At 33.0% G+C, this 25462-nt stretch overlaps 1 protein-coding gene across 3 annotated transcripts in view; it reads left to right on the top strand.

Moving 5' to 3' along the window:
* The window catches only part of LOC105429942 (uncharacterized), a 540048-nt gene that overhangs the window by 356162 nt on the left and 158424 nt on the right, over positions 1 to 25462 (top strand). For all 3 annotated transcript variants that reach the window (XM_089073722.1, XM_089073724.1, XM_089073723.1), the window contains one exon: positions 11582 to 11706. In XM_089073722.1, coding sequence (XP_088929848.1) covers positions 11582 to 11706 — 125 coding nt within the window. The remainder of the gene's footprint in view (positions 1 to 11581; positions 11707 to 25462) is intronic.

Below are 25462 nucleotides of genomic sequence, written 5' to 3' on the forward strand. Positions count from 1 at the left end.
TTAATGATAGACGGGTCTTCCAATTGTGCCGCTCTCCAATTTTTCGATTCTATTTTTTCAAAAACAATCCTGCCTACATAATTCTCCTTAATTTCCTCTTCCCTCTTCTCAACTCTACTGCAATAATTGCAGACATTCTTTGATACAAAGACGTCTAGACAACGCATCAGCGTTCCCTTCTTGCACGATGTAAAATTTCAAAATTGTATTGCTGAAGACATTCCAACCAACGGGTCAACAGTCCCTCCAATTTCCTAAAAGACATCAACGACATCAAAGAAATATGGTCAGTTCTAACTAAAAACTCTCGTCCATACAAATAATGAAAATTTTGCAAAAAATCCACAATCGCTAATAACTCGCAATGAGTCACACAGTAATTCCTTTCTGTTTGGCTAAAGACACGCTATAATATGCGATGACTTTTTCCTTACCTTCCTGTATTTGAGACAAAACAGCGCCAATACCGTGATTAGAAGCATCAGTATCAAGAATAAACTTCCCTGTTTCAAACGGAAAGAATAGAATAGGAGAAGAAATAAAAAATTGTTTTAATTTTTCAAATACCTCCTTGTTCATTCCATGTAAATCTACATTGATTTTCCGTTGAAGAAAACAAAGGCTTAGCAATCAAAAAAAAATCTTTCACAAATTTTCTGTAATATGAACAAAATTCTAAAGAGTTAAAAGTTACGCACTTGCTTCTTATTCCGAAGAACAAACCAATCCCATACACAAGCAATCTTCTCAGGATCTGTTGAGATCCCTTCTCTAGAAACCTCATGATTCCTCATGAGGATGAAATATTTTACCTTCCTACTAAAGAAAGAACATTTTTTTGGATTAATCTTCAAATTCGCCGATCTCAAACGAAGAAAAACTTCCTGAAGATTATTTAACATTCCCTCAAAAGTTTTGCTGTAAATAACAACGTCATCTAGGTAGATTAAACAGATTTTATTTAATAGTTGATGAAGAATCTTCTCCATTAATCGCTCAAAAGTTGCTGGAGTATTACATAGTCCAAAAGGCATAACAGTGAATTGCCATGAACCTTTACCTATCGAAAATGCCGTTTTCTCTTTATCCTCAGGACGCAATTTTATCTGCCAATACCGACTTTTCAAATCAAGAGTGTGAAGAAAACCAGATTCCCAAATAATCGATCAAGAAGATCATCGATTCTGGACAATAGATAAGAATCTCTCTCGGTGACGATATTTTCTATAATCGACGCAAAATCTCAATATTCCATCTTTCTTTTTCACCATAACCGCAGGAGATATCCAAGGATTATGAGATTCCTCAATTACATCTTATTGCTTCATCTCTTCAAGAATCTTTTCCACCTTATCACGCATTTGCAAAGGAATTCGCTTAGGAACCTGTTTAATGGAGTTAGCTTTCCCAACCGTAATAGAATGCTCAATTATTGAGCAATTTCCTGCAACAATGTTTTCAGAAAAGACATCCTGAAACTCAATAATGAATTCAGCCAAACACGTTTTTTGCGAAATATCCAATTTTTCAGAATTTCTCTCAAAAAATTTCAACAAGAAGTCCGGAACTTTATTAATGGGATCGCTTATTCGCGAACAAGAAAAATTTTCTTCTTCTTGTATCTCATAAAAAACTAAATCAAAGACTTTATTTTGTCCAACCTTAGAGAGAAAATCCGCCCCTAAGATGCATTCATCATTAATTTTTGCTACGTACAAGGGAAAATCCAATGAATATTTACCAAGCTTTACTTCAACGACAACCTTAAAGTCAATAAGAACTACTTCACCTGTGGGATATTTCAATTTTCTACTTCCAACCCAAAGCCGTTGTCGATCTGATTTAACAAAATTGTTATTAAGAATTCAGACATCAGAGCCCGTATCAATCTTAAAAATACATGTTTGCCCATCAATAGAACGCCGAAAACAAAAATCACTTGAATTTCCTTCAAGTTCCGCAAAAAAAGTCTTTCTTTTTCAATCGAGCTCAATAAATTTTCCCTACCAAGCTCGGCTAACCCGAGTTTCCTTGCTTCGAAAAAGTGAAGGCCATTTTGATCGGAAATGTCCCTTGGCCTCGCATTGCCAACACTCTTTTCCACAAATTTCTTACAAATTTTAGAAAAATTTTTTTGTTTTATAAATTTCCTATCTCTTCCGTAAAAATCCCTTTCCTTTCCTCTTACAAATCTGCGTCCTTTTTTAAAGTCTTCCCGCTCGTATCTCTTTTCTTTTTCCTCTTCCCGAAGTTTCGAAAAACTATTTTCTTTTATAATTTTAATAGCTACGGCCCTTTTCACTATCGCTCTTAATGATATAAGCTCTTCCAATTGAAGCGTTTGTTTAATAAACCCGTCCATGAGTGCGACGATAAATTGAGAACACGCAATCTCTCCTGTAAAGTCGGCAAACACTCGAGATAAGCCAAACGAGATAACGTTCCAAATCGGATCACAAAGAAGCTAAATCTTCCCCAAAATTTTGTCTCCGATTTGTACATTGCATATAAAAATTTTGAGCCGAAAATTTTTCGCCAAATCGTAACTCTAACCTAGATACGAGCTCGGAGAATTGCGAATTCTCCAAATCTGTTCTCTCCTCTAAAACCATACGCGCTTTTCCTCTCAAACATGTGGCTAACACGACTCTTTTTTCCGAATTTCTCCAAGCTTTTGCTTGCGCAATTAAATTAAATTGAGCTAAAAATTCGCACAACGGGACACTTCCGTCATACGTATCGGGCTTAAGTTCAATTCCCAAATTTCTTTCGAATAAATTAAAATTAGACTGACCTGGCATTTGGCGTAGCTCCTCCGCTGTAAAAATTCAGTTTCACTCCGCTGCACTGCTTGCTCCTCCCGAAGAAAACGGAGTTCCTCCTGTGTAGAGCGGAGAACAGCCTCCAAACTCGACATCTCTTCCTCCTCCGGCGTGCGCATGCAAATCCTTTTCCTCGCCACGTGAGTCATTCTCCTTACGGAAGATCCTCATGGTTCATTGTTTTCGATTGGCCTTTCAACACTTTTCGACGTCCATTGTCTTCTATCCCGGACGAGCCCCCAAAAATGTCGCGCTTCTGCAGCAGTCACTCGCACAACACTTACTCACGCGATACGTGTAAATAAATAGAAGTATATAAAGAACGTATATAAAGAACGAACTTTAATAAGCTCAACAATTTACACAGCTCGTTATACAATTCCAAAACCTCTCAAAATCGTTTCTCATAAATCTTTCGAATCTCTCCAATCAATCAATAGAACATAAATAACGCAAGTAACAGTGTTAGCAAGGAACGATCTTCTCAACATTACTCGGGGGCCAAAAGCAAGCGGACCACCGCTCGGTCACAATATAAAATTATAATTATCATATTAAACAATAAATCTTGTCTTTATTTATAACATTCAAATAATTTCATCATGTTTTACATTTTCATTATTTTCCTCATTTGGTCTGAACAGCGCCAAATGTTTTTACATAAAAATTTTTTTATTTTATAAAAATATTACTTTATAAAAAAATATTACATATTATTATGAATTATTACATATTGTTATATAATACATAGCAAGTTGTTAAACGACATTATTTTCAAAAAATTTGCTGCAGTATATTTATGTCAATATCAGTAAAAATGACTCATTATCTTTACATTATAATCTTTATCAATTTTGACTAGACGGATTTTGATAGTCAACTTTCGTCTTTCGTATTTTGCATTATACTACACTTGAGCGCGCGAACTTGATTCGTTAACTTTAAATATAATTCAAAAAGCATTATAGTCTCGACATTTTGGTATTAGGATTTTCGTCTCAAAATTTCGTCTCAAATCTGAGGAATTTACTCTTAAACGTTTTTACAGTCTTTACAAGATATCTTATATATATGTGTGTGTGTGTGTGTGTGTGTGTGTGTGTGTGTGTGTGTGTGTGTGTGTGTGTGTGTGTGTGTGTGTGTGTGTGTGTGTGTGTGTGTGTGTGTGTGTGTGTGTGTGTGTGTATATATATAAACAAAGTTTGCACACTTTAAATAAAACATGTATCTCTTATTTTGCAATTAACCGTTAAGAAAAGATAATACAGTTACTATTTTTATATCAATTTTGTATGTTATTTTTTTGTGTTATTTTGTAATTTATTACTTTTATATTAATATTCTTATTAATTGATATTAATTTATATTAATTTCAGACTCTTGGAAAAAAATTTATGAAACATACTTTTTGTCTGCTAGCAATCGTAATCATTTTTCACTATTTGCTGTTAAATGCAGATATTCGCATGATATTTGGATTTGTATTAAACCTTTTGAATAGTAGACACAATATAGCGATTCCGTTGATTAAAGTAAATAGTTAATTAAAGTAAATAGGTGCTTTAATTATAAAGCCTTTTGTCAGAGATCGCAAGAGGCCAATTTAGCAGAGTGTCATCATAATAAATAATTACAATCAAAGCAATGATTTTAATACGTTAGATTCTGATGTTTTTCCTGCAGGAGAGAAAGAGAGAAAGAGAAAGAGAAAGGAATAGACAGAATACTTCTAATTAAACTAAATCTTTGATCCCCGACAGCTTGAAGAAATCATAATGTTAAACGTAAATTCCGCCGTTATTAATTTGAATAAAATTCCAACTCTTCGTCTAATGTTCGTTTGATATAACATGCTTTACATGATTTTATAATCCTTATAATCCTACTATAAAATTGCGTTATTCTATATCCAAGTGATATGTATTAAAAAATAAAATCTTACCGGCAATATCTTTTACTTTAAGAAAATAGAATCTAAGTAGTACGTATCTTTGTATCTTCATTGAAGAATCTTTTTACTCTAACTCACATGGTAGTAGTCTTAATTCTTTAAAAAAAATTTAAATTTTTAATGAAGACTGTTCCTATTCTGACCTAAACGATACTAGCCTTAATTCTTTAAAAGAGAAAATTTTCCACATTTCCAACTCAAATTGTAATAATATATAAAATTTGTATAAAAGATTTGATAATAGGATATTAAATTGAGATGTTTTATTAATATTGATTTTGGCTATGGTTTGTTTTTATAGAAGAGCTTATTCTTTATATTTATTTTCGTTTGTATATCATGGTTTTAGAATAATTAATAAAGTAGAGCTGAGTAGTTTAAGAGAAAGAAATATTAAAGAGTTATAGTTATTATTATACATTAGTTATTATTATACATTATACATATAGTTACATTATACATTAGTTATTATTATACATTATACATATAGTTATTATTATACATTTTTTTTCCTTTATTATGTTTATTATTAAATTTAGTTATATTTATATAATAATATTAAGTAATCTATTAAATAATTGAAGATAATTTTTAAAGTTTTTTATTTTTAAGGAAATTAGGGGCTTGTGTTGAAAAAGGAATTTAATTAATAAGGTATTTTATTTTTATATATATATATATATTATTTTTATTAAATAAAAATATATTAATTGAGTAATTTTAGTTATTTATATAAGGAAAATATTTTTATTTTTTTATTAGTAATTTAAATAGTTTATGATAAAATATTAATTTGTGGGATTAAAGAAATGGAATAATTATATTCATTTTAAATTATTATTAATATAATTATTTCTTTTATTGTAATAGTGGTTTATTTTTTATTTTTATTTATATTAAGAATGTATATGATGTATGTGGATAAAATGATTTTGATTGAATGAAATTTATTTGAGTTAAATTCAATAAATTTTATATTAATTATTCTAATTGATTGAATTTCATTATTATTTGTAAGAATTGTATTATTAATTTCAGCAATAATTATAATATATAGAACTATGTATATAAAAATGGAGAAGTTTATAAATCGATTTTGATATTTAGTATTATTTTTTATTTTTTCAATAATTTTAATAGTTATTAGGCCAAGAATTATTAGAATTTTATTTGGGTGAGATGGGTTGGGTGTTGTATCTTATTGTTTAGTTATTTATTATCAGAATTATATATCATTTAACTCAGGTATAGCTACAGTTCTAAAAAATCGAGTTGGTGATATTGGTTTATTAATATCTATTGCTTTATTAAGAGTTAAAGGTAGATGAAATCTATGAATATATAGAAATTGTTCTATTATTATTATTTTTATATTATTTTTAGCAGCAATTACTAAAAGAGCTCAAATTCCATTTTCTTCTTGATTGCCTATGACAATAGCTGCCCCAACTCCCGTTTCGGCTTTAGTTCATTCTACTTTGGTCATCTACTTTGGTTACAGCAGGGGTTTATTTAATAATTCGTTATAATGAATTATTATTAAAATCTGGAATTAATTATTATTTATTATATTTATCTGTTATAACTATATTTATATCAGGAATTATAGCTAATTTTGAGTATGATTTAAAGAAAATTATTGCTTTATCGACATTAAGTCAATTAGGATTAATAATAATTATTTTAAGATTTGGATATTATGAGTTAGCTTTTTTTCATTTATTAATTCATGCAGTTTTTAAGTCTATATTATTTATATGTGCGGGAATTATTATTCATTCTATAGGCAATTGTCAGGATATTCGTTTAATTGGAAATTTAAATAATATTATTCCTTTTACTATAATAAGATTTTTAATTTCAAAATTAGCATTATGTGGATTTCCTTTTATAGCAGGATTTTATTCAAAAGATTTGCTTATAGAAATCATTTATATTTTGAAAAATAATGTTTTATTATTATTATTAATATTAATGTCTTTAAGTCTTACTGTTATATATTCAATTCGTTTAATTTATTTTATTTATTTTATAAAATTTAAATATTATAGATATATGAATTTTAATGAAGATAAAATTATAAATATGTCAATATGTATTTTAGTTTTATTAAGTATTATAGTAGGTTCAATATTAAGCTGAGTATTTTTTTTTTATTTTTATATAGTTGTGATACATTTTAATGTAAAATTAATAACATTATTCATATGTATAATTGGTTTAGTGTTATGTATGATAATTATTAAATTTATTAAAACTTTAATAAATTTTTATTATTATAATTATTATTTTGGTTCTATATGATTTTTGAATATTTTATATAATAATATTTATTATTATTTTAATTTAATTTAGTTAGATCAAAATTATATTTTAGGGATAAGGTATGAATTGAGTTTTCTAGAAAATATAAAGTATTAGATTTAATTTTTAATGAAATTAATATTTTAAATAATTTTTATTTTAAGATTTATATATTTATTAATTATTTTATTGCTTTTCTAGTTTTAGTATTTATTTTAACTTAAATTTAAATAGCTTATAATTGTAAAGCATAATATTGAAGATATTAAGAAGATTATTTTTAATTTTTAATTAATTAATTTTATTTATTATATAAGATAAATTAAAAAGTAAGTATAAATAAATATTGAAATTAATATTGTTTTTATTTTGAAAAAATAATGTTTTATTTAAACTATATTTATAAATAAATTAAGTTTATATAATTTAATTTATAAGATGAAAAATTAAATTATTTTTTTCATAAAGTTGAGAAATATTTAGTTATTTTAGGAAATTAATAAAGATTAGAGATGTAAAAAATTTATGATGTAATTAAATTAAAAAAGAGAAATTAAGAAAGGATGGATATGTATAAAGTTGTTGATGAGTATTTATAAGTAGAAAATTTTTAAATTGAATTGTATATATAATTATTTATTAATATTAGTTTAATAATTTTTATATTATTTATAAGGTGAAAGAATAAAAGTAAAATAATATTTAAGATGAAGGGGCATGAGGTATGAGAATTGATTATAAGAAAGATATAGTAATAGTAGAAGAGGAGTGACTATAAAATATAAAAGGATAATTATAGCTTATAATATAATTTAAATTTGTGTGTATTTTTATTTAGTAATAAGTTTAAATATTTTAATTTTAAGTATCTTTTATTAGTTGATTTAAGTTTTTTTAAGATTAAATTAAATTGGGCAAAAAAGAATAAATAAAAATAGAGAAAATGAAAAGAGAATTATTTTTATTTAAAGATTTTTAAAGAAATAGCATGATTTTAAATCATGGGAAATGAGTTAGAAATTCATTTATTTATTCTATTTCTAACTAGAAATATAAATAAATTCAATTAAATTATTAACAATAATTTACCTCTTTTTGGTTTTAGTTACATTAAACAAAGAGATTTTTATATAAATGAGTATTTTTGTATGAATGATTATTTAATTAAATTAATTTATTTATTTAATGAATTTTTTTAAGAAAGATTTATCTCTTAGAATTTTTATGAAAGTTCAATATTTAAGTCGAAATTAAATTGTAAAGAATTACTTTTATTACAAGAGAATGAGTTAATTTATATAGCTTTAAGGTAAGAATGGGTAGACTTAACTTATTGATATTAAGTTTATATAAATATTGGTGAATATATAGTTATTAGTTTATTATATTTATTATTATTGTCTTTATTATAATATTTTGTTAGTTAATAATAAAATGTATTTTTAAATAAATATATAAGATATATAAGATATATAAAAGAGTTTATATTTATTATTTTTAAATGCAATTTAAATGTTATTAAAATTAACTAATATCCTAACTTTTCTGTTTAAATTAAGATTAAATAAATGTAAAATATGAAAGATAGTAAATTATTTATAAAAAAAATTAATGATAAATTTAAATTGTGTATGTATTTACATATAATTACATAAAAATAAAGGTTGATAATAAGAAAAATAGTATAATGGAAGAATAAAGTAGCATAGAAAAATATATAGGTTAATTTTTTTAATATAAAATTGAATTATAAAAATATTAGTTGTAAAAATAATGAGATTATATTTTTCAATCAATAGATTTTTCTGAATATTCAATAAATAAACCAATAAATAAACCAATAGTTAAAATTCATATAAATAGAACACTAACTAAAATTATTTCAATTGAAATTTTAAAGTTTATAAGAAAAATTAAGGGAATTAATAAAGAAATTTCTACATCAAAAATTAAAAAAATGAGACTGATTAAAAAATATTGGATTCTGAAAGGCAATCGATTTAATGTAGCAGGATCAAATCCACATTCAAAAGGTGATATTTTTTCACAGGCTATAATTTGTGGTTTTTTAAAAATAAGAAAATTTAAGATAAATAACAAAGAAGAAATTGATAAAAAAATATATAGTAAGTACATTAGAGAAATTATTATTTATATTAATTTATAATTAAATTTTTTAAGTGGAAATTAAATGTAATTTTTATACTATATCCATTTATATAAATTGGAATTAATTTTGAGATATTATAAAGAGTAGAAGGAAAAGAATAATAATTTTAAAAATAAATTAAGTAAGTTTTTATTTATATTATGATATTGAAGATATGTCAGTTATGCCTCTAAAAGTTGATTTTATTGATATAGCTAAAAATTTTTATAAAAATTGTTAAATAAAATTTAAGGATTGTAGAGAAGTTATAAATAAATAAAAATAAGTTAAATATATTCAATTTAAATATTATTGGGATTAATAATTATATTAAAAGTATTATTATTTTAAATTTTTAATTAAGCGTTAATTGAAATTTAATTGAAACTAATTAAGAGTTTTACATTAAGATTTTATTAAATATATTGAATTTATTAAAGTAGAGTAAGATTTTAATATTATGGAAAATATTTTTAAATTTTTTGTATTACAAGGTAGACTTTAATATCTTCATCAATAAATTGAAATATATAAAAATAATCAAACAACATCAACAAAATGTCAATATCATGCTCTTGCCTCAAACCCAAAATGATGATGTGAAGAAAAATGAAGTGAATTTAATCGAATAAAACAAATAAAAAGAAATAATGTATCAATTATAACGTGAAGACCATGAAATCCTGTAGCAATAAAGAAAGTTGATCCATAAATTGAATCAGCAATAGTAAATGGTAATTCATTATATTCAATTAATTGAAGCATGGTAAAATAAATTCCTAGAAGAATTGTGATTAATAATCTTTTTTTTCTCTCTTCTATATTTTTGTTTAAAATTCTATGATGACATCAGGTAACTGTTAATCCAGATGATACTAAAATGATTATTTATTAAAGGAATATCAAAAGGATTAAAAGGGATAATACCTAAAGGTGGCCATAGTTGTCCAATTTCTATTCTAGGTGCTAAAGATGAGTGGAAATATGCTCAAAAGAAAGAGAAAAAAAATAAAATTTCTGATACAATAAATAAAATTATACCTAATCGTAGACCTTCGTAAACTTTAAGAGAATGAAATCCCTGAAAAGTTGATTCTCGAGTAACATCACGTCATCATTGATATATGCATAGAAATGTGCAAGGGATTGAAAGAATAATAATATAGTTTATTTCATGAAATCAGTTAATTACTGAAACTAAATTATTAAATAATCTAAAGGAGATAATAATAGGTCAGGGTCTAACTGTGACTAAATGATAAGGATGTGTAAATTTGTTCATAAATTTCTCTTCTGTAAAGTGTTGATAAAATAGAGAATACATAAGCTTGAATTAAAGATACTGCTAGTTCTAGTATGTAAAGCAAGATTTGAGAACTTACTAATAAGAATATAATAAATATAGATGTTAAATTTTCACCTGTTGAACCTAGGAGGGCTAATAATATATGTCCGGCAATTATATTTGCTGTTAATCGAACTGCTAAAGTAAAAGGCCGAATAACTAGACTAATTCTTTCAATAATAACTATAAATGGTATTAGAACTGAAGGGGTTCCTTGAGGCGTTAAATGAGCTATTAATTCATTAAAATAGTTAAGGATTGCATAAATTATTAATCCTAATCATATTGAGAGAGAAAAAGATAAACAAATTCTTATATGACTAGTTGCTGTAAAAATATAAGGAAATAAACCTAAGAAATTTCTAAAAAAAATAAAGATTATTAGACCTAAGAATAAAATTAAATTTGAGAAAGAATATGAAATTAACACTTTAAATTCTTTGAATAAATATTTAATAATTAATGATCATAAGATAGTGAAACGGGAATGACCAAATCAAAAATTATAAGGCAAATAAAAAAAAATTCTATCTATCTATCTTTTATACAAATCAATAGTTGGCGCCAAGTTACAGTTCTATAAACTGTTACAAGTTACAGTCCTATAAAATTGAGCTACAAGTCCACCTTAGTCAAATTATGTATTTCAATTATATAAAAGATTTGATTATCAATTAGATTCTATTTTTTAATTTGGTATAACAGTTTTTTTTTTCAAACGTTCACTATACTTGATTTGATATATGTGGAAAAAAAAGTAAGTAAAGTTAAATAAGTTGCTATAAATTGCTCTAATAAGTTGCTATAAATTGCTATCTATTCTAAAAGCGGTTGCAACAGCAATGATAACAGCAATCGTTATTTGCTAATTACTTTTTGTTTCTTCTCAGGAAATGCAACATGTAAGGATATTTAAAAGGATACAGTTAAAATGCATCGCGTTGCAGCTACACAAATGACTTGATTGATGCTCCCTCAATCTCCATAACTACATAAAACTTCTGTTTCAGGATCTCTGCGCCGTTTCAAGTGATCGCTGCGATATTGATCTTCGCCGCAACGGTATCGGCTCTGATCGGCCATTGTTATTCCGATCACAGAACTCTTATAGCTTGCGGACTCTTTCTTCTAAGTGGTAAATACATCATCGAATTTCTTTAATTATGTATTTATCTTTATTTTATATTATTTTTTCTTCTTGTAATGTTGAAATTGAAATTTTGCACGGTATTTATTTGTATAACTATCATCTTATTTCTGAAGATTTTAAAGGATGTACATGTCATATATCAAAAAATGATAAAAATATCAAAATTTCATAGATTATTTTATTCTTTTTTTCTTTTCTAAATTCTGTGTTAAAGTTAATGCAGTTTTTTGAACATCTTATAAGTTAGTAGATCAAAGAAAGCAGAACCAATTCTAACTAATAGGAACTAATAAAGATAAATAACTGATCTCTTCTACTTTCCCGTATGTTAAAGTTTTTCACTGTATATTTTCTATATTTATGTCATAAGCAAGAAATTTGAACTTAAGCGAACAACACATTCCTTTCACACATTCTTTTCTGATAGTTCACTTTTCTGACTGCATGCTGAATGATTTCTCTCTATTTTTTTATACTTATTTCGCGAGCAAGAAGTTCGGAACATTAATATTTCGAGAGCAACAAATAAGCAACAACTTAATCTTAAAAAAATAACTTAATCTTCCTTTAGCAGAACATCATTTAAAAAAAATTAAAGAGCAACAAATTTTTCTCTTTGGCAACTTTAGCAATAATTAAGCAATAATTAAAAATATTAGAATTGATTCTGCTTATTTTGATCCACTAACTTATAAGACGTGTTTTTGAAGCTTGTAAATTATTTAATTTGTAAATTTGCATTAATTATTATACAAAAAGTGAATTGAAAAACACTAATATTAGAATCAAATTGTATATTTAAAACATATATTTAGTTTCAAAATTACTAATTTGTATAATATAATTGATTATTTTTATACATATTTAAATTATATTTAAATTAAATGTACAAACAGTTAAAATTAAAGGGACTCCTCGAATTTGAAATTAATAAGAAAAAACAAGGACTATAGGAGTTAAGTGCAATAAACAAAGTGCGAGTAAAATTATCTACTAAGATTCTTTATAATATATTTAAGCTTCCATTACATCCAAACGATCCATTTTCGGATCATCATCACTAGATACAATTATCAAAATTAAAAAATTACATTAAAAAATTAAATTATTAGATGAGGCGCATTAATCACAATTTCACAGATTTGCACAAATCGACGTAATGATGCAATATCTCGAAAGTTTCTATCAAAACAGTTTCAAAGATGACAGGTGGTAAAGGAAACACTTTATGATAAAGTTAATTCTGTAACACGGTCACCTCGCTCGATGCTCGGATCGGTTCGTCGGTGTCCGGATTCGAGAAGAGGGGAGACTCAAGTTTACGCGAACACAGGTTGCAGCGAAAAGATCGTTTATTTAAAGAAAGATAGATACAGAGCAGTGCAGGGCCGAGAGATCGCAGTGTCGCTGGTAACAAAGCGGAGACGCAAAGCGGTTGGCGTAAGGCGAGAAGCGCAAGGGTGCGGCATGCGGTCGACAATGGTTTATTTATACGTGACTACGGCGCGGTTACAACTAAAGAACTTAGAGCTACTGGCTACTGGCTTAACTAGCAGACTTAATCTCTATCGCATGTACTTACAAGTTAATGTCAGATTGGACGGCTAGGTATTGCGGGCAGGGCCGAGGTCCCGTCGATAGTCCTGCCTTAACAACGGAAACTGGCGAAACCCAGTGGAGCTGAGCGAAATCTCAGTCCGCGGAGTGGTGACAGGAATCGACAAAACCCGACAGAGCTGAGTGAAACCTCAGCCCGAAGGTAGAGAAAACCGGTGAAACCCGGCAGAGCCAAGCGAAACCTCGGCCCCGAGAGGTAGTAGGTACTGATCAGGTCAATGTCAGGAGTCGGATCGCAGGATAGGATCTAGTCCCGATGTCTCGGCCGGCCGGGCTTATATACCCGGCCGGCGTTTCCCATTGTGCGCCGTCGGTCCAGCGATGGGGAGTCGGTTCGCGTGGGGCACCATGAGAGATAGCGTGAGCAAGGCAGCGCGTGCGGTGTACAGGCAAGCGAGTGAAATAGCGCGAGCGGTGTGCATGCAAGCAGGATAGGTAGCGCAGGATAAATAAGCCAGATGTATCTCTCTCTCTCTCTCTCTCTCTCTCTCTCTCTCTCTCTATATATATATATATATATATATATATATATATATATATTTATCTTACAAGTAACGGCCCTGCCGTTACAATTCAAATATAGTCAAACCAAATAAAGAAACATACAGTATGCAAAAGTGTCAAGAAGTTAAAATGAAAAAAGGACTGTTGGAGACTTACTTCGATGATATCGCCAATTATGATAAATTAATTTGAAATGTTCCTACAAATTACTATTTTAGATTTTTTTATTTGTTGCAATTCATTTCAGAATATATTCAAAAATGTACATAGACGGAAATAAATATTAAATATTGTAATAGCATGGTTATAAAATAAAATTTTTTTAAATTAATTAATAAGATTAAAGCCAATTACAATATGGAATGAACAAAAAAAACAAGTCTTAACTGTTTCGTGTAAAATATTAGAATGTAAAAAGGAAAAAAGCGAGAAAATAGAAAATCAAAATTGTTATGAAGAGAGATACAGTCTATGTATATATTATTTAGAATAGGGATGTACGTATGGATCAGGAATTCTGTGTCTGTTTGTAAGTTGATATCATTTGTTTGTTGTTTAATATGTAACATTTCTAAAATTAATCGTTTATTAAAATTTTTCTCAACATTTAGAACCTTCACGTTAACCCAATCAAATTCATGTCCTTTATGCACTTTGTGATCAGTTAACAATTAAATGTGTAGAAGTATTCCACCTTATGTGACTTTGATATTCATTGATTCTTATTTTTAATTGTCTACTAGTCTGTTCTACATAGGATGCATCGCAATCCGTGCACTATAATTTGTAAATAACATTTTTTTTATCTAAGAGTAGGAGGGGATCTTTTTGTACCTTGATAAATTTGTTCAGTTTATTAATACTATAAATTGTTAATTTTATTTCTGCATCTTTTAAAATATTTTTAAATTTTTAGTAACATTTTTCACATAAGGAAGAGTGAACCAAAGGAATTTCTTATTTTCTGTGCATACTGTCTTCATTATTGTGTTTCTTATTAAGATTAAATTAAAGTTTTAATTCTTCTATTAATTATTTCAAAAATAAAATTTAATGAATAGTCATTATATAAAAGCGTTTTTATCATGAACTCAAAATTCTTTTCGTGAAATTGTGGATGTGAGAGATGAAAAATTCTGTTAATGTTACATATTAAACAACAAACAAATGATATCAATTTACAAACAGACACAGAATTCCTGATCCATATGTACATCTCTTTCTAAATAATATATACACATAGACTGTATCTCTCTTCATAACAATTTTGACTTTCCATTTCCTTTTTTCCTTTTTACATTCTAATATTTGACACGAAACAGTTAAAACTTGTTTTTTTTTGTTCATTCCTTATTTTTTAATCGGCTTTAATCTTATTAATTAATTTTAAAAAATTTTATTTTATGACTATGCTACAATATTTAATATTTTATGACCATGCTTTAATATTTATTTTCATGTGTGTACATTTTTATCGTTATAATTAGCGATATCATCGAGATGAGTCTCCAATAGTCTTTTTTTCATTTTAACTTTTTGACACTTTTGCATAATGTGTGTTTAATGTGTGTTTGGTTTGACTATTTTTAAATTAATCTTATCATACAGTGTTTCCCTTCATCAGTTTTGGAACTGTTTTGACAGAAGCTCTCGAGATATTGCATCATTACGTCGATTTGTGCGAATCTGTGAAATTATGACTAATGCGCCTCATCTGTAATGTAATTTTTTAACATGGTAATATGTATCTAGTGATGATGATCCGAAAGTGGATCGAAACGTTTGGATGTAATGAAAGCTTAAATATACTGTAAAGAATCTTAGTAGATAATTTTACTCGTGCTTTATTTACTGCGCTTGACTCCTATAGCCCTTGTTTTTTCTTATTATATTTCTTATTATATTTAAATTATTATAATTAATTTGAAATGTTCCTACAAATTACTATTTTAGATTTTTTTTATTTGTTGCAATTCATTTCAGAATATATTCAAAATTTTCATTAGGAAAAATATTAATTATAAAATTTTCTTTGATAAAAGTGTTAAAAATCATAATATTTTGTTTATATACACACACTTTAACTTTTTTATAATATAAATGTGTTTATTTAATGTTTCGAACAGTTTAAACATAAAAAATGTAATCTTTTTAATTTTAATTTCTTTTATCTTAATAATTGAATTTTAATATCTTTATGCACTCTTATCGTAGCCAATTAAATTAAAATATTAATAATCAAAAATATTAATAATGAAAAAAGTTGTCGAGGAAGATAAATTAACTCTCCTAAATTTAACTGTTTCAATACAAAACATTTTTTATGTATTAGAGTTTTATGTATTAGAGTTTTATGTATTAGAGTTTTACGAAAAAACTTAAAAACTAATTTAACTATTTAAAGAAATTACAAAATAACTTGTTAAAATACATTATTTAATCAAATTGCTGTTATTTTTTATTCTGTTTGAAAATCTGTGTCTTGCATGAATATATTATTATTGACTAAATATTTTTCAATATTTAATTAACATGTGAAAGACGAATCTCACAAAACTATTCACTAACTTTCACTAGAGAAAATGACATTTCAATAAAATAACAATAAACATGAGTGGTAGTTTTTAAATCTACAATCGTTAGAATTTACTTTAAATGCTTGCAAGTCTGCCCGAAAGAAAGCTCCTTTCCACAATTTTTTGCGCTCTATCACATCGTATAAACGGTCAAGCAAAAATGAGTGTACTCCTTTTCGATCCCTCTGCATTATCCGTGTAGCAATGAATCTTTTATTGTTAAAGTCTGATCTAATACTCGTAACTGCGCGTTTATGTCTTACAATTCTTGTCGCGCAATTCTTGAAGTGATCAACAAGTGAAGTGGTCATTGTTCGACTAGCGCAAGTCTGATACACATCTGAGAATCAACGAGAAAACTATTTTATTTCTTTAAATAAATAATAGAGAATATTTTATGTTTTTTTTGCCTTTATCATTTTTTATTCTTTCGTTTGCAAAATGTGCACGTATTTAAAGAAAACAATTCAACAGAATGAAGGAATTTTGAAAAACAAATATTTTAATAGAGGAAATGTTATGTTATTATTAATGTCAACTTATAATAATAAAAAATAGATAGAAAAATAGATAGAATAGATTGAAATAATTATACGCAATCTTGTTTCAATTTGATTTGCTTTCACATTATGATCAATTCACATTCAACTTTATAAGTTAAACGCTTCTATAGGTTTTGTAACAACGATCCATTATGTAAGAACGTATTTAGCAGTTCATGTCTTGTCTCTACTTTCTTTCCCGACAACTCAATTCTCGTAGGTGATATCTTCATTCACGGAAATGCGTTCGTAGGTCGCAAAGGAAGTGGAAATGATCTATTTGCTCTTGCGGTTATAGAGATCCTGTAGATTACGACTGAAATCAGAAGGCGCAGCGATCTAAATCCGTCGCCAAGAAAGCGACGCCTTCCCACTTCCAACCCTTTCCAACATCTCTCCTGTATTTACTTCTCTCCTCTTCTTTGCTTCCTTGTCTCTTTTCTTTTCTCTTATTCGACAGATAAATCGATATCACGCGCGCATGATTCAAACGAAATCGAAATTAGGATAAGAATGCGGTGAATGATGAGGAGGATGAAATTGGTAATATCATAGAATCGAATTTCTTTTACGACGCCGAACAGAGTGGGATAGAGAAGAGTTCAACGTTTTAATAAAGACTATTCGCAATTTTGTCGTAGACGGCATCACGTGGATGCTGTTTTTTTCTGAGAAAACCAAGTCAAACTATTCTCTTTTAAATATGATATTAATTGTTTACGAGAAGTTTCGTAATACTTTAATGATGTATTTTAAAGATTATTTTAAAGATAATTTGATAACAACATTAGATTAATGCATACATAGTGGCAAAGACTGCTTTATATTGAAATCATGAAGTCATTGAAATGTAAAATTATATAAATATTTTAAATAATTATATAAATATTCAATAATAATTTTATTATGTTATTTAGTAGAAGTAATACATTAACGATTTTGTCATCAAAGAGATTATGTTATTACATTTATCTAGACAATATAAAGTCCAAAATCAGAAAATAAGATTTCTTCAAAATAACTTATGCGTTGATTTTGCGTTGTCTTTTTTTAGACAATAAATATTTCATACATAGTAGTTTTTAATGCGCATAAATCTGAAATGTGGATGATCAAATTCGCTATGAATCCAATCTGAATGACACCAACAAATGTCGTTTGAGAAAATATAAAAGTAATAAGTGTAAAATAAAATTTATTGAAAGTAAACAATTATATCAACTTATCATATTATCAATTTGCAGAATCATTTCTAATATAATGCAATAGAAATTATTTCAATATTTTAAAATAATCTCTTATGCAAACATGCTTACACAAATTTCTGTTATTTTGTCAAATGCAGAAAATTACCGAAATTACAATACGATTGTGTGCATATGATCTATGATGAATCTTACCGTACTGATACAATAAAATAGCTATTTCACAATTATAAAGTGATTTAAAAAAAGTAGATTCAAATATAATTGATAATATCTTTCCATTACCATATTTGCGTTTTTAATCATACAAGAAAATATTATGCAATTCTTAGATTATAAATCGATTGTACTGATATTTATGTATCGATAGTTCCAGTAGACATAGTTGGCAATAATGATTATTTCAGTAAAGATATTTTGTTGACACATGTACAACTGGTATGCCTATGGCGATCATTCTCTCTGTGTCTTTGCTTCACGATTAATGACTCACGTTACGAAAATGCGGTAAATTTCGTATAGATCTCTCATTACATATTGTAAGAATTAGACGATCGTAAGCGGTCATGAAAGAGGAATATAAACAGTTAACAGAGAGGAGCCGTCGTGGTCGTGCAGACTAAGTGTCGGATTGGTAGACGAGGGATCCCGAGTTCAAATCCAGTCGGTCTCCGTTAATTTTTTCCGAATCTAATAAATATCTTTCAATCTCAGAAGGGGGATTCGGCCCATGTTACCTCAGAGAGGATACAACCTATATTACCTGACAGGGAGAATTCAGTCGATTTTGTGTGTGTCGTTTGTGTGTTGTTCGAAATGATCCAAGTCGGGGAGTTAAAATACTCCAATGTCGTGTCGATCGTTCAAAAGTGAACGGAAAAAGTCGGGGAGTAAAAGTACTCCAATGTTGTGTCGATAGTTCAAAAAGTGAACGAATTCAGGAGCAGAAGCTCCAAGTTTCGGATAAAATTCCGATAGATGAAGACTCGGTACATTCGGGCGAATGTAATGCCAGAATGGCCGAGCTGTAAGAATTAGACGACGGTAAGCGGTCATAAAAGAGATTCGGAATATAAACAGCTAACAGAGAGGAGCCGTCGTGGTCGTACAGACTAAGTATCGGATTGGTAGACGAGGGATCCTGAGTTCAAATCCAGTCGGTCTCCGTTAATTTTTTCCGAATCTAATAGATATCTTTCATTATTATATACGTTGTATATTTGTTTTATAGAAATTGTCCTATTATGTTAATAAAATAAATATCATTTTGCGGAATATGAAGCGGTTTTTTTATTTCATGATGCCCGTCACGAACGCGAGATATTACATTTATCTTCTTTAATCTTTATTCATTTTGAACTCATATTGTATTATTTTTTCTTTGGATAAAGCTTATTATTATTCCGCTCGCATCTAACCAGAAATCGATAGAAAAAAGAAAAGTTTCTTATTATAGTCGGCAGATAATTATTTTGACAAGCTCGTTTGTTAGATATGTATGCGTCAGTCATATCAGAAAAAGGCAAGAAATATTAATAAAATAACTTTGCATTTTTTCGAAATACACCTATCGAATGTCAGCGCATCTCGCGAGGTGACAATTAATTAATTAGCGGCAAACGGCGCTCGCGAACCGGAAACAAAGCCGGTTCTAATAGATTCGGGATCGTTCTAGAGTAGAGGTCGGCAAAATGATGAAATTGGGTACAGGCGCCCGCGAGTGCCCGCCTGTGTGCACATCTCAGGAGCGTATCTAATATATTTTGTACCTTAGGGTAAAGTTTCACATTTCACACTTACAAAATAGCGTTGCATGTATATATATGAACGATAGTGTAATCTTAAATTATTAATATTTACTCGAATCTTTGTAATATCATAAAATTTTTTTTATAACAGTTTAGCTAAACCTTTTTTTTTTAACGGAGGTAGAGGAAAATGCATTTACGCATACCTGGAGAGCAACCGTTCCCTCCAGGTAGTGTTGGACTCATCCGATAAGCGGAAATATCCACTAAAACCCCTCCTCAAGGACAGAGTACAACTTCGACACATAATAGGAAGGACCTGGAACGCCAGGCATAACTTCAGGTCATCCCAAGCGATAAGCCAAATCCATCACAGCTGACATCGAAACTACATGAAGATGAAACCTGCCAAAAGGTCTACAGTGGGGGACGTCACACGGATACGACGATGGATGGCGTCTCACCGGGCATCCAACACAGTGAATAAATAACAAATATATGACAAGTAGAAGTAGAAGTGGCAAGGACCAATACGACCACAAGGAAGCGACAATACGCGAACTACGGTAAATAACAAATAGGAAGAGAAGGAGACGAATGGCGATGGAACTGAAGTCACCAGACATCAACACAAGAAAACGACAACGAGGAAACATAAAGCGCAATACGTGCGCTTAACGCGGGCGATGCCATTGGTCATGCGGGAAAAGCCAATCCCATCTCCCGAGAGAGCAGGGAGCACCGAGACTCGGACGACGAGTCTAACGGCGCTATCCGTCCGATAAAGGACCTCGCTGTCTCGCCCTCTCCGCACACTCCTTGACGAACATGACATCCTCGGCAAAGGAAGCGACGAGCCTCCAATTCTCCTCACCGGAGAGCATTATCGGCACGATCGTCTCGTCGTTCAGGGCACGACTCACAATACCTGCTAGAACGTCCCGAAGAAAGGACCACGCCTCGCAATCAGCTAACGTATGGGACGCATCGTCGGTCCCAAATTCGCAGTGCTCGCAGCCGTCTGAGTAGTATCTGCCTATTCTTTTCAGGTACACACTGAAACACCCGTGACCCGTCAGGAGTTGCGTCAATCTAAACAACAGACCGCCGAAATCACGCGACATCCACTTAAGAAAGTGGAGCAGAATAATCCTTCTGGTGCGAGGAACGGGATCCTCAGGACCCATCTCCTCGATATGCGCTCGTCACATGTTAAACATGAGTTCGTTCCCCTTCGATTTGATAGCCAATCGAGCTCTGTTCGAGATAGAACGCCCGTCGCGGTTTTCGATTTGCGAAATCATGTTATAAACGTATCTACGGTTCTCTGCCATCAGCCAAAAAGGGGTATCCTGGCCAACAAGCTGCTACAAAGGAGACCGTGCGATAGAATGATGTCACCCTGATAGCCAAACGACGCTGCACTCGATGAATAAGCCGCAGGTTCCTATTACTAAATACGCGATCCGATGCCCACACCGGGGCCGCGTAGAGCATTACGGAGTGGACAACGCTCGCATACAGCATACGCTTACCGGTCGAAGGCCCACGGAGATTGGACATTAACGCGCTAAGGGCGTTAAGAAATTTCCCCGCCTTCAACGCCACGCCACTCAGATGATCTGAGAATCTCCAACGATCATCGATGACCACTCCCAGATATTTCATCGATGCCTTGGTCACAACCGAAACGGAATCGAATACGAATCGGAAGGGTTCCGATTTGACACTCTTCGGCAAGAAGAGCACTGTCTCGGTCTTGGGCGGGGAAATCTCCAGGCCCAACACTCTGATGTGCTGTAGAAGCACCTCGCATACAATATTCGCCTTGTTGTACAGCACTTCTCTGTTCTCAGCCGCCACGAGCAACAGAGTGTCGTCGGCGAAACAAACAGCGTGCACACCTCGAGAAAAGCCCACGCTAAGTATGGAATCATACGTCATGATCCAAAGGAGAGGGCCCAGAACAGAGCCCTGAGATACACCGCATGACATCGCGAATGAGCGCGACACTCCACTACTCTTAACAGCGATAATCGACCGATCGGAGAGGTAGTCCATTATAATATTTATAAAGTAGGAGGGGACCTCCTTACCAATCAGAGCCTCAACTATACAGCCCCAGGGAAGCGAGTTAAAAGCATTCTTGATATCGATGCTAATCGCAAGGCACAGCTTGCCCTCGACAGTATACCCGTCCACGATATCTCGCACCCTAATAATCGCATCGCACGTCGATCTTCCGACCCTAAAGCCATATTGGTTAGGGTTTAGGCCACTGTTCGGAAGAGATCGCAGGTGGGCCAAGATCCTGTTCGCGACAATACGCTCCAAGATCGTGCCCATGTCGCTAAGCAGGCAGATGGGCCTGAACGAAGAAGGCGAATCATCCTCCTTTCCAGGCTTACGGATAAGGACTAGCCTCGCACGCTTCTACGATGCGGGAAATACGCCCTCGTTAAGGCATCTCGAAAAACAGATAACGAGGCAGAGATCGTTAACAAGATAAGCCAGAGAGGCAACGGCAGCCGTGATATCGTCAAGGCCCAGAGCTGCTCTACGGGAGCAAGACTTCTTAAGTGCCAAGTTAACCTCGACGCAAGTGACTTCCGGAACGCGACCGACAACGGTCTCTACCACGCGACCCTACTCCTATTGGGAAAGAGCAGGCGAACGATGTCTCCGATGCGAGATATCGGAAGATAGTCCACCGGAGAGAGGGACTCACGCATTCTAACACGCTTCATGACTATAAGATAGGGTCGACCCCACGGGTCTCTGTCTATCTCACCGATGAGGTCATTCCACGCTGCCTGCTGAGACTTGCTGATCGCAACCTTGACTGCCCTCATGCTTCTAACGAAGGAACGGCGCAAGTCACCCAGATCCTCGGGCGGATTCCTCTTCCTTCTCGCTCGAGTGTAGAATCTCCTCGCCCTGATACAGATGGAGCGAAGAGCCGCAATCTCATCGGACCACCAGTAGACCTTCTTTCGATGATTGGTCCTGATCCTGGGCATAGAGGCATCGCACGCAGAGAAAATATCATCCGTGACCCGCCTCGCCAACTGATCCGCACTCAAACCGACCTGACCGGCCTCATCGAAAGCCAAGGAGAGGGAGAAGGACTTTTTAAACTTGTCCTTATCAAGCTTATCAAAACTCCAACCTCTGACGGCGCATCTCGTAAAGGACTCTCTGGAACGCGGCTTCGCGATATCCCAGTAAATGTAATTGTGGTCCGAAAACGAACAATTAACAACGTCCACCGAACATCTTACGAACTCCCGAGAGGAATCAATGGGCACAAGGCACAAGTCGATGACGGACTTACCCTGTGGCCTTTCACATGTCGGCACATCCCGATCGTTCACCATTCGAAAGCTGGCTATGTCAAGCCAATCCTCCAGGGTCTCGCCCCGATTCGTAGTGATTCGGTCTCCCCAGCTAGTGGATCGAGCGTTAAAGTCCCTCGTAATGGTGCGACACCGAGAGTCGACAGTCACCTCGTGCAGCTCATGAAGGAGCAAGCTGAATTCCGCCGCGGATCTACTCGGAGGAGAGTAACAACTCACGACGTGTAAGTCATTGATCGAGACGACCACATAGTCGGCTCCACGTTTTACGAGCGTGGAGGAGATGGTCCCCCTATTATACAGGACCAGAATGGCGCATACTTGACTACTGGATGTGTACCACATACCTGCTCTAGAAGTCTTGTAGGGATCCGAGACGACGGCAACGGATATCCTACGCTCCAACATCCAACGAACCATAAGGTCCTGGGCCTTCCTGTCATGGTTGAGATTAATTTGGAGCACTCTAGCCATTGTTAACCTCCATGCGAACTTCCTCCGCGGGGCCAGCCTCCGAACTGGCTTCAGTTTGCCGGGGAACTTTATTGCACCACAGCGAGCACTGCCTATCCGATGGTTGTACTGAATTCCGGCCTCGAAGCACAAAACACACCTTAGGTCACCGGCACAGAGTTTAGCGATATGGTCCTTTTCAGTACACTTGTAACAGGAGCCCGACCTGTCCACCTCGCTCTTACAGGCGGAGCTCAGATGGCCGAAATCCAGGCAACGAAAACACTGGGCCTTACACTGTGGCATCAGCGAAACCCTGATCGAGGACCAACCGATAGTCAGGCGACCTTTACGAGCCAACTTCAACGCCGCGACGAGGGGACACTTAACCCACACTACATTAAGTCTATTCACGAGTTTGAAAGGCTCGCTTGGAGCAACACTGTCCGGTTTGCAGCCAGCAGACTCCGCGATCGCACGAACGATCTCCTGACCGGTGACGGAGTCATCCGTACAGCTTAACCTCCGCCATACGAACCGGACGCGAGACCTTGACACTCGGACTGGTCACCTGCTTAACTTTCTCCGCCAAGAGGCCTTGGCCGAATTGTCCTCTCCCTGGACTTCTATAAGGATGTCATCGGAGCCCGTATACCTAGTCCTCGAGCGAAGAATACCGAGCTAACTGGGCACCACCATTTCTCTGATTTTCCGGAAGGATTCGGAAGTAACACTCTTATCCTTGAAATTAATGATAACGACGGAAGATCTGGGAGGGCGACGTCTATCCCCGCGAACAGCCGCAGAGCCAGAGCCCGAACCCTTTCCCTCCTGATTCCTTCCACTCCTGACATCCTTTCCCTCCTGAGGGGTTCCCTTCCCCCCTTTCCCCAAACTGGGTAGAGGGAGGGAGGGGAAGAGGAGAATCTCTCAGGTCTTTCCTCAAGACCCTTCTCCTTTTGGTCCTTCTTCCCACGGATCTCCACTCCCCATCCGTGTCGGTTGCGGACGGGGGAAACGCATCGGTAGTCGACGGATCAGAGACATCGGGAAAAGATCTCCTGGACAAGGAAGACCGAAGCTTATCAATAGGAGGCTCCGCTCCACTGGAAACCTCCCTGATCTCAATCCTCTTGAGAGCACCTGCTTTCCTTTTTCCTTTATGCGCAGCCAGCGCCTGAGAGGCAAGGAGACCATGAGAGGTGAACAGGTCGACTATATGACTAAAAACCGCCGTAGCCACCCTCTCCTCTACCACAGGCAGGCTAAAAGACTCCTTGCTAGTCTGAGCAGTCGATGCGCACGCCTCGCTGTAGGATTTCTTCCTAGAATCCCCCGGAACATCTTTAGGCGGGGACGTCTTTTTTGGCCGGGGAGGAGAGGAGGAAGTCTCCTTCGCCGTCGCGGGGAAGTCCACATTCCTATCGCTGCTGCCCCTGGACCTTTGATTCTCCAACATCTCTCTCCCTCTTGTTCTCCCTTTTAAGAGAGAGGATTTCCTCGTGAAGAGACTTGACTTCCCGCGTGAGAGACGCTACCGAGCGCCTGAGCCTGTCGTCGTCGAACTTGGATTCAGCTCTCCTGGTCAATTCCTCCGAGATGATCTTCATCTTTCCAAAATACGAGCGGAACTTGCCCGAGAATTCCCCCTTCAATTTCTTGCAGCGAGACCGCAGCGACTCGACCTCGTTCGCGAAATAAGCCAACCTCGCTCCGAAGTGAACCGTCGACATAAGGAGG

Source organism: Pogonomyrmex barbatus, unplaced genomic scaffold, assembly GCF_055798465.1.
Source record: "Pogonomyrmex barbatus isolate J1 unplaced genomic scaffold, ASM5579846v1 scaffold15, whole genome shotgun sequence".
Classification (NCBI taxonomy): domain Eukaryota; kingdom Metazoa; phylum Arthropoda; class Insecta; order Hymenoptera; family Formicidae; genus Pogonomyrmex; species Pogonomyrmex barbatus.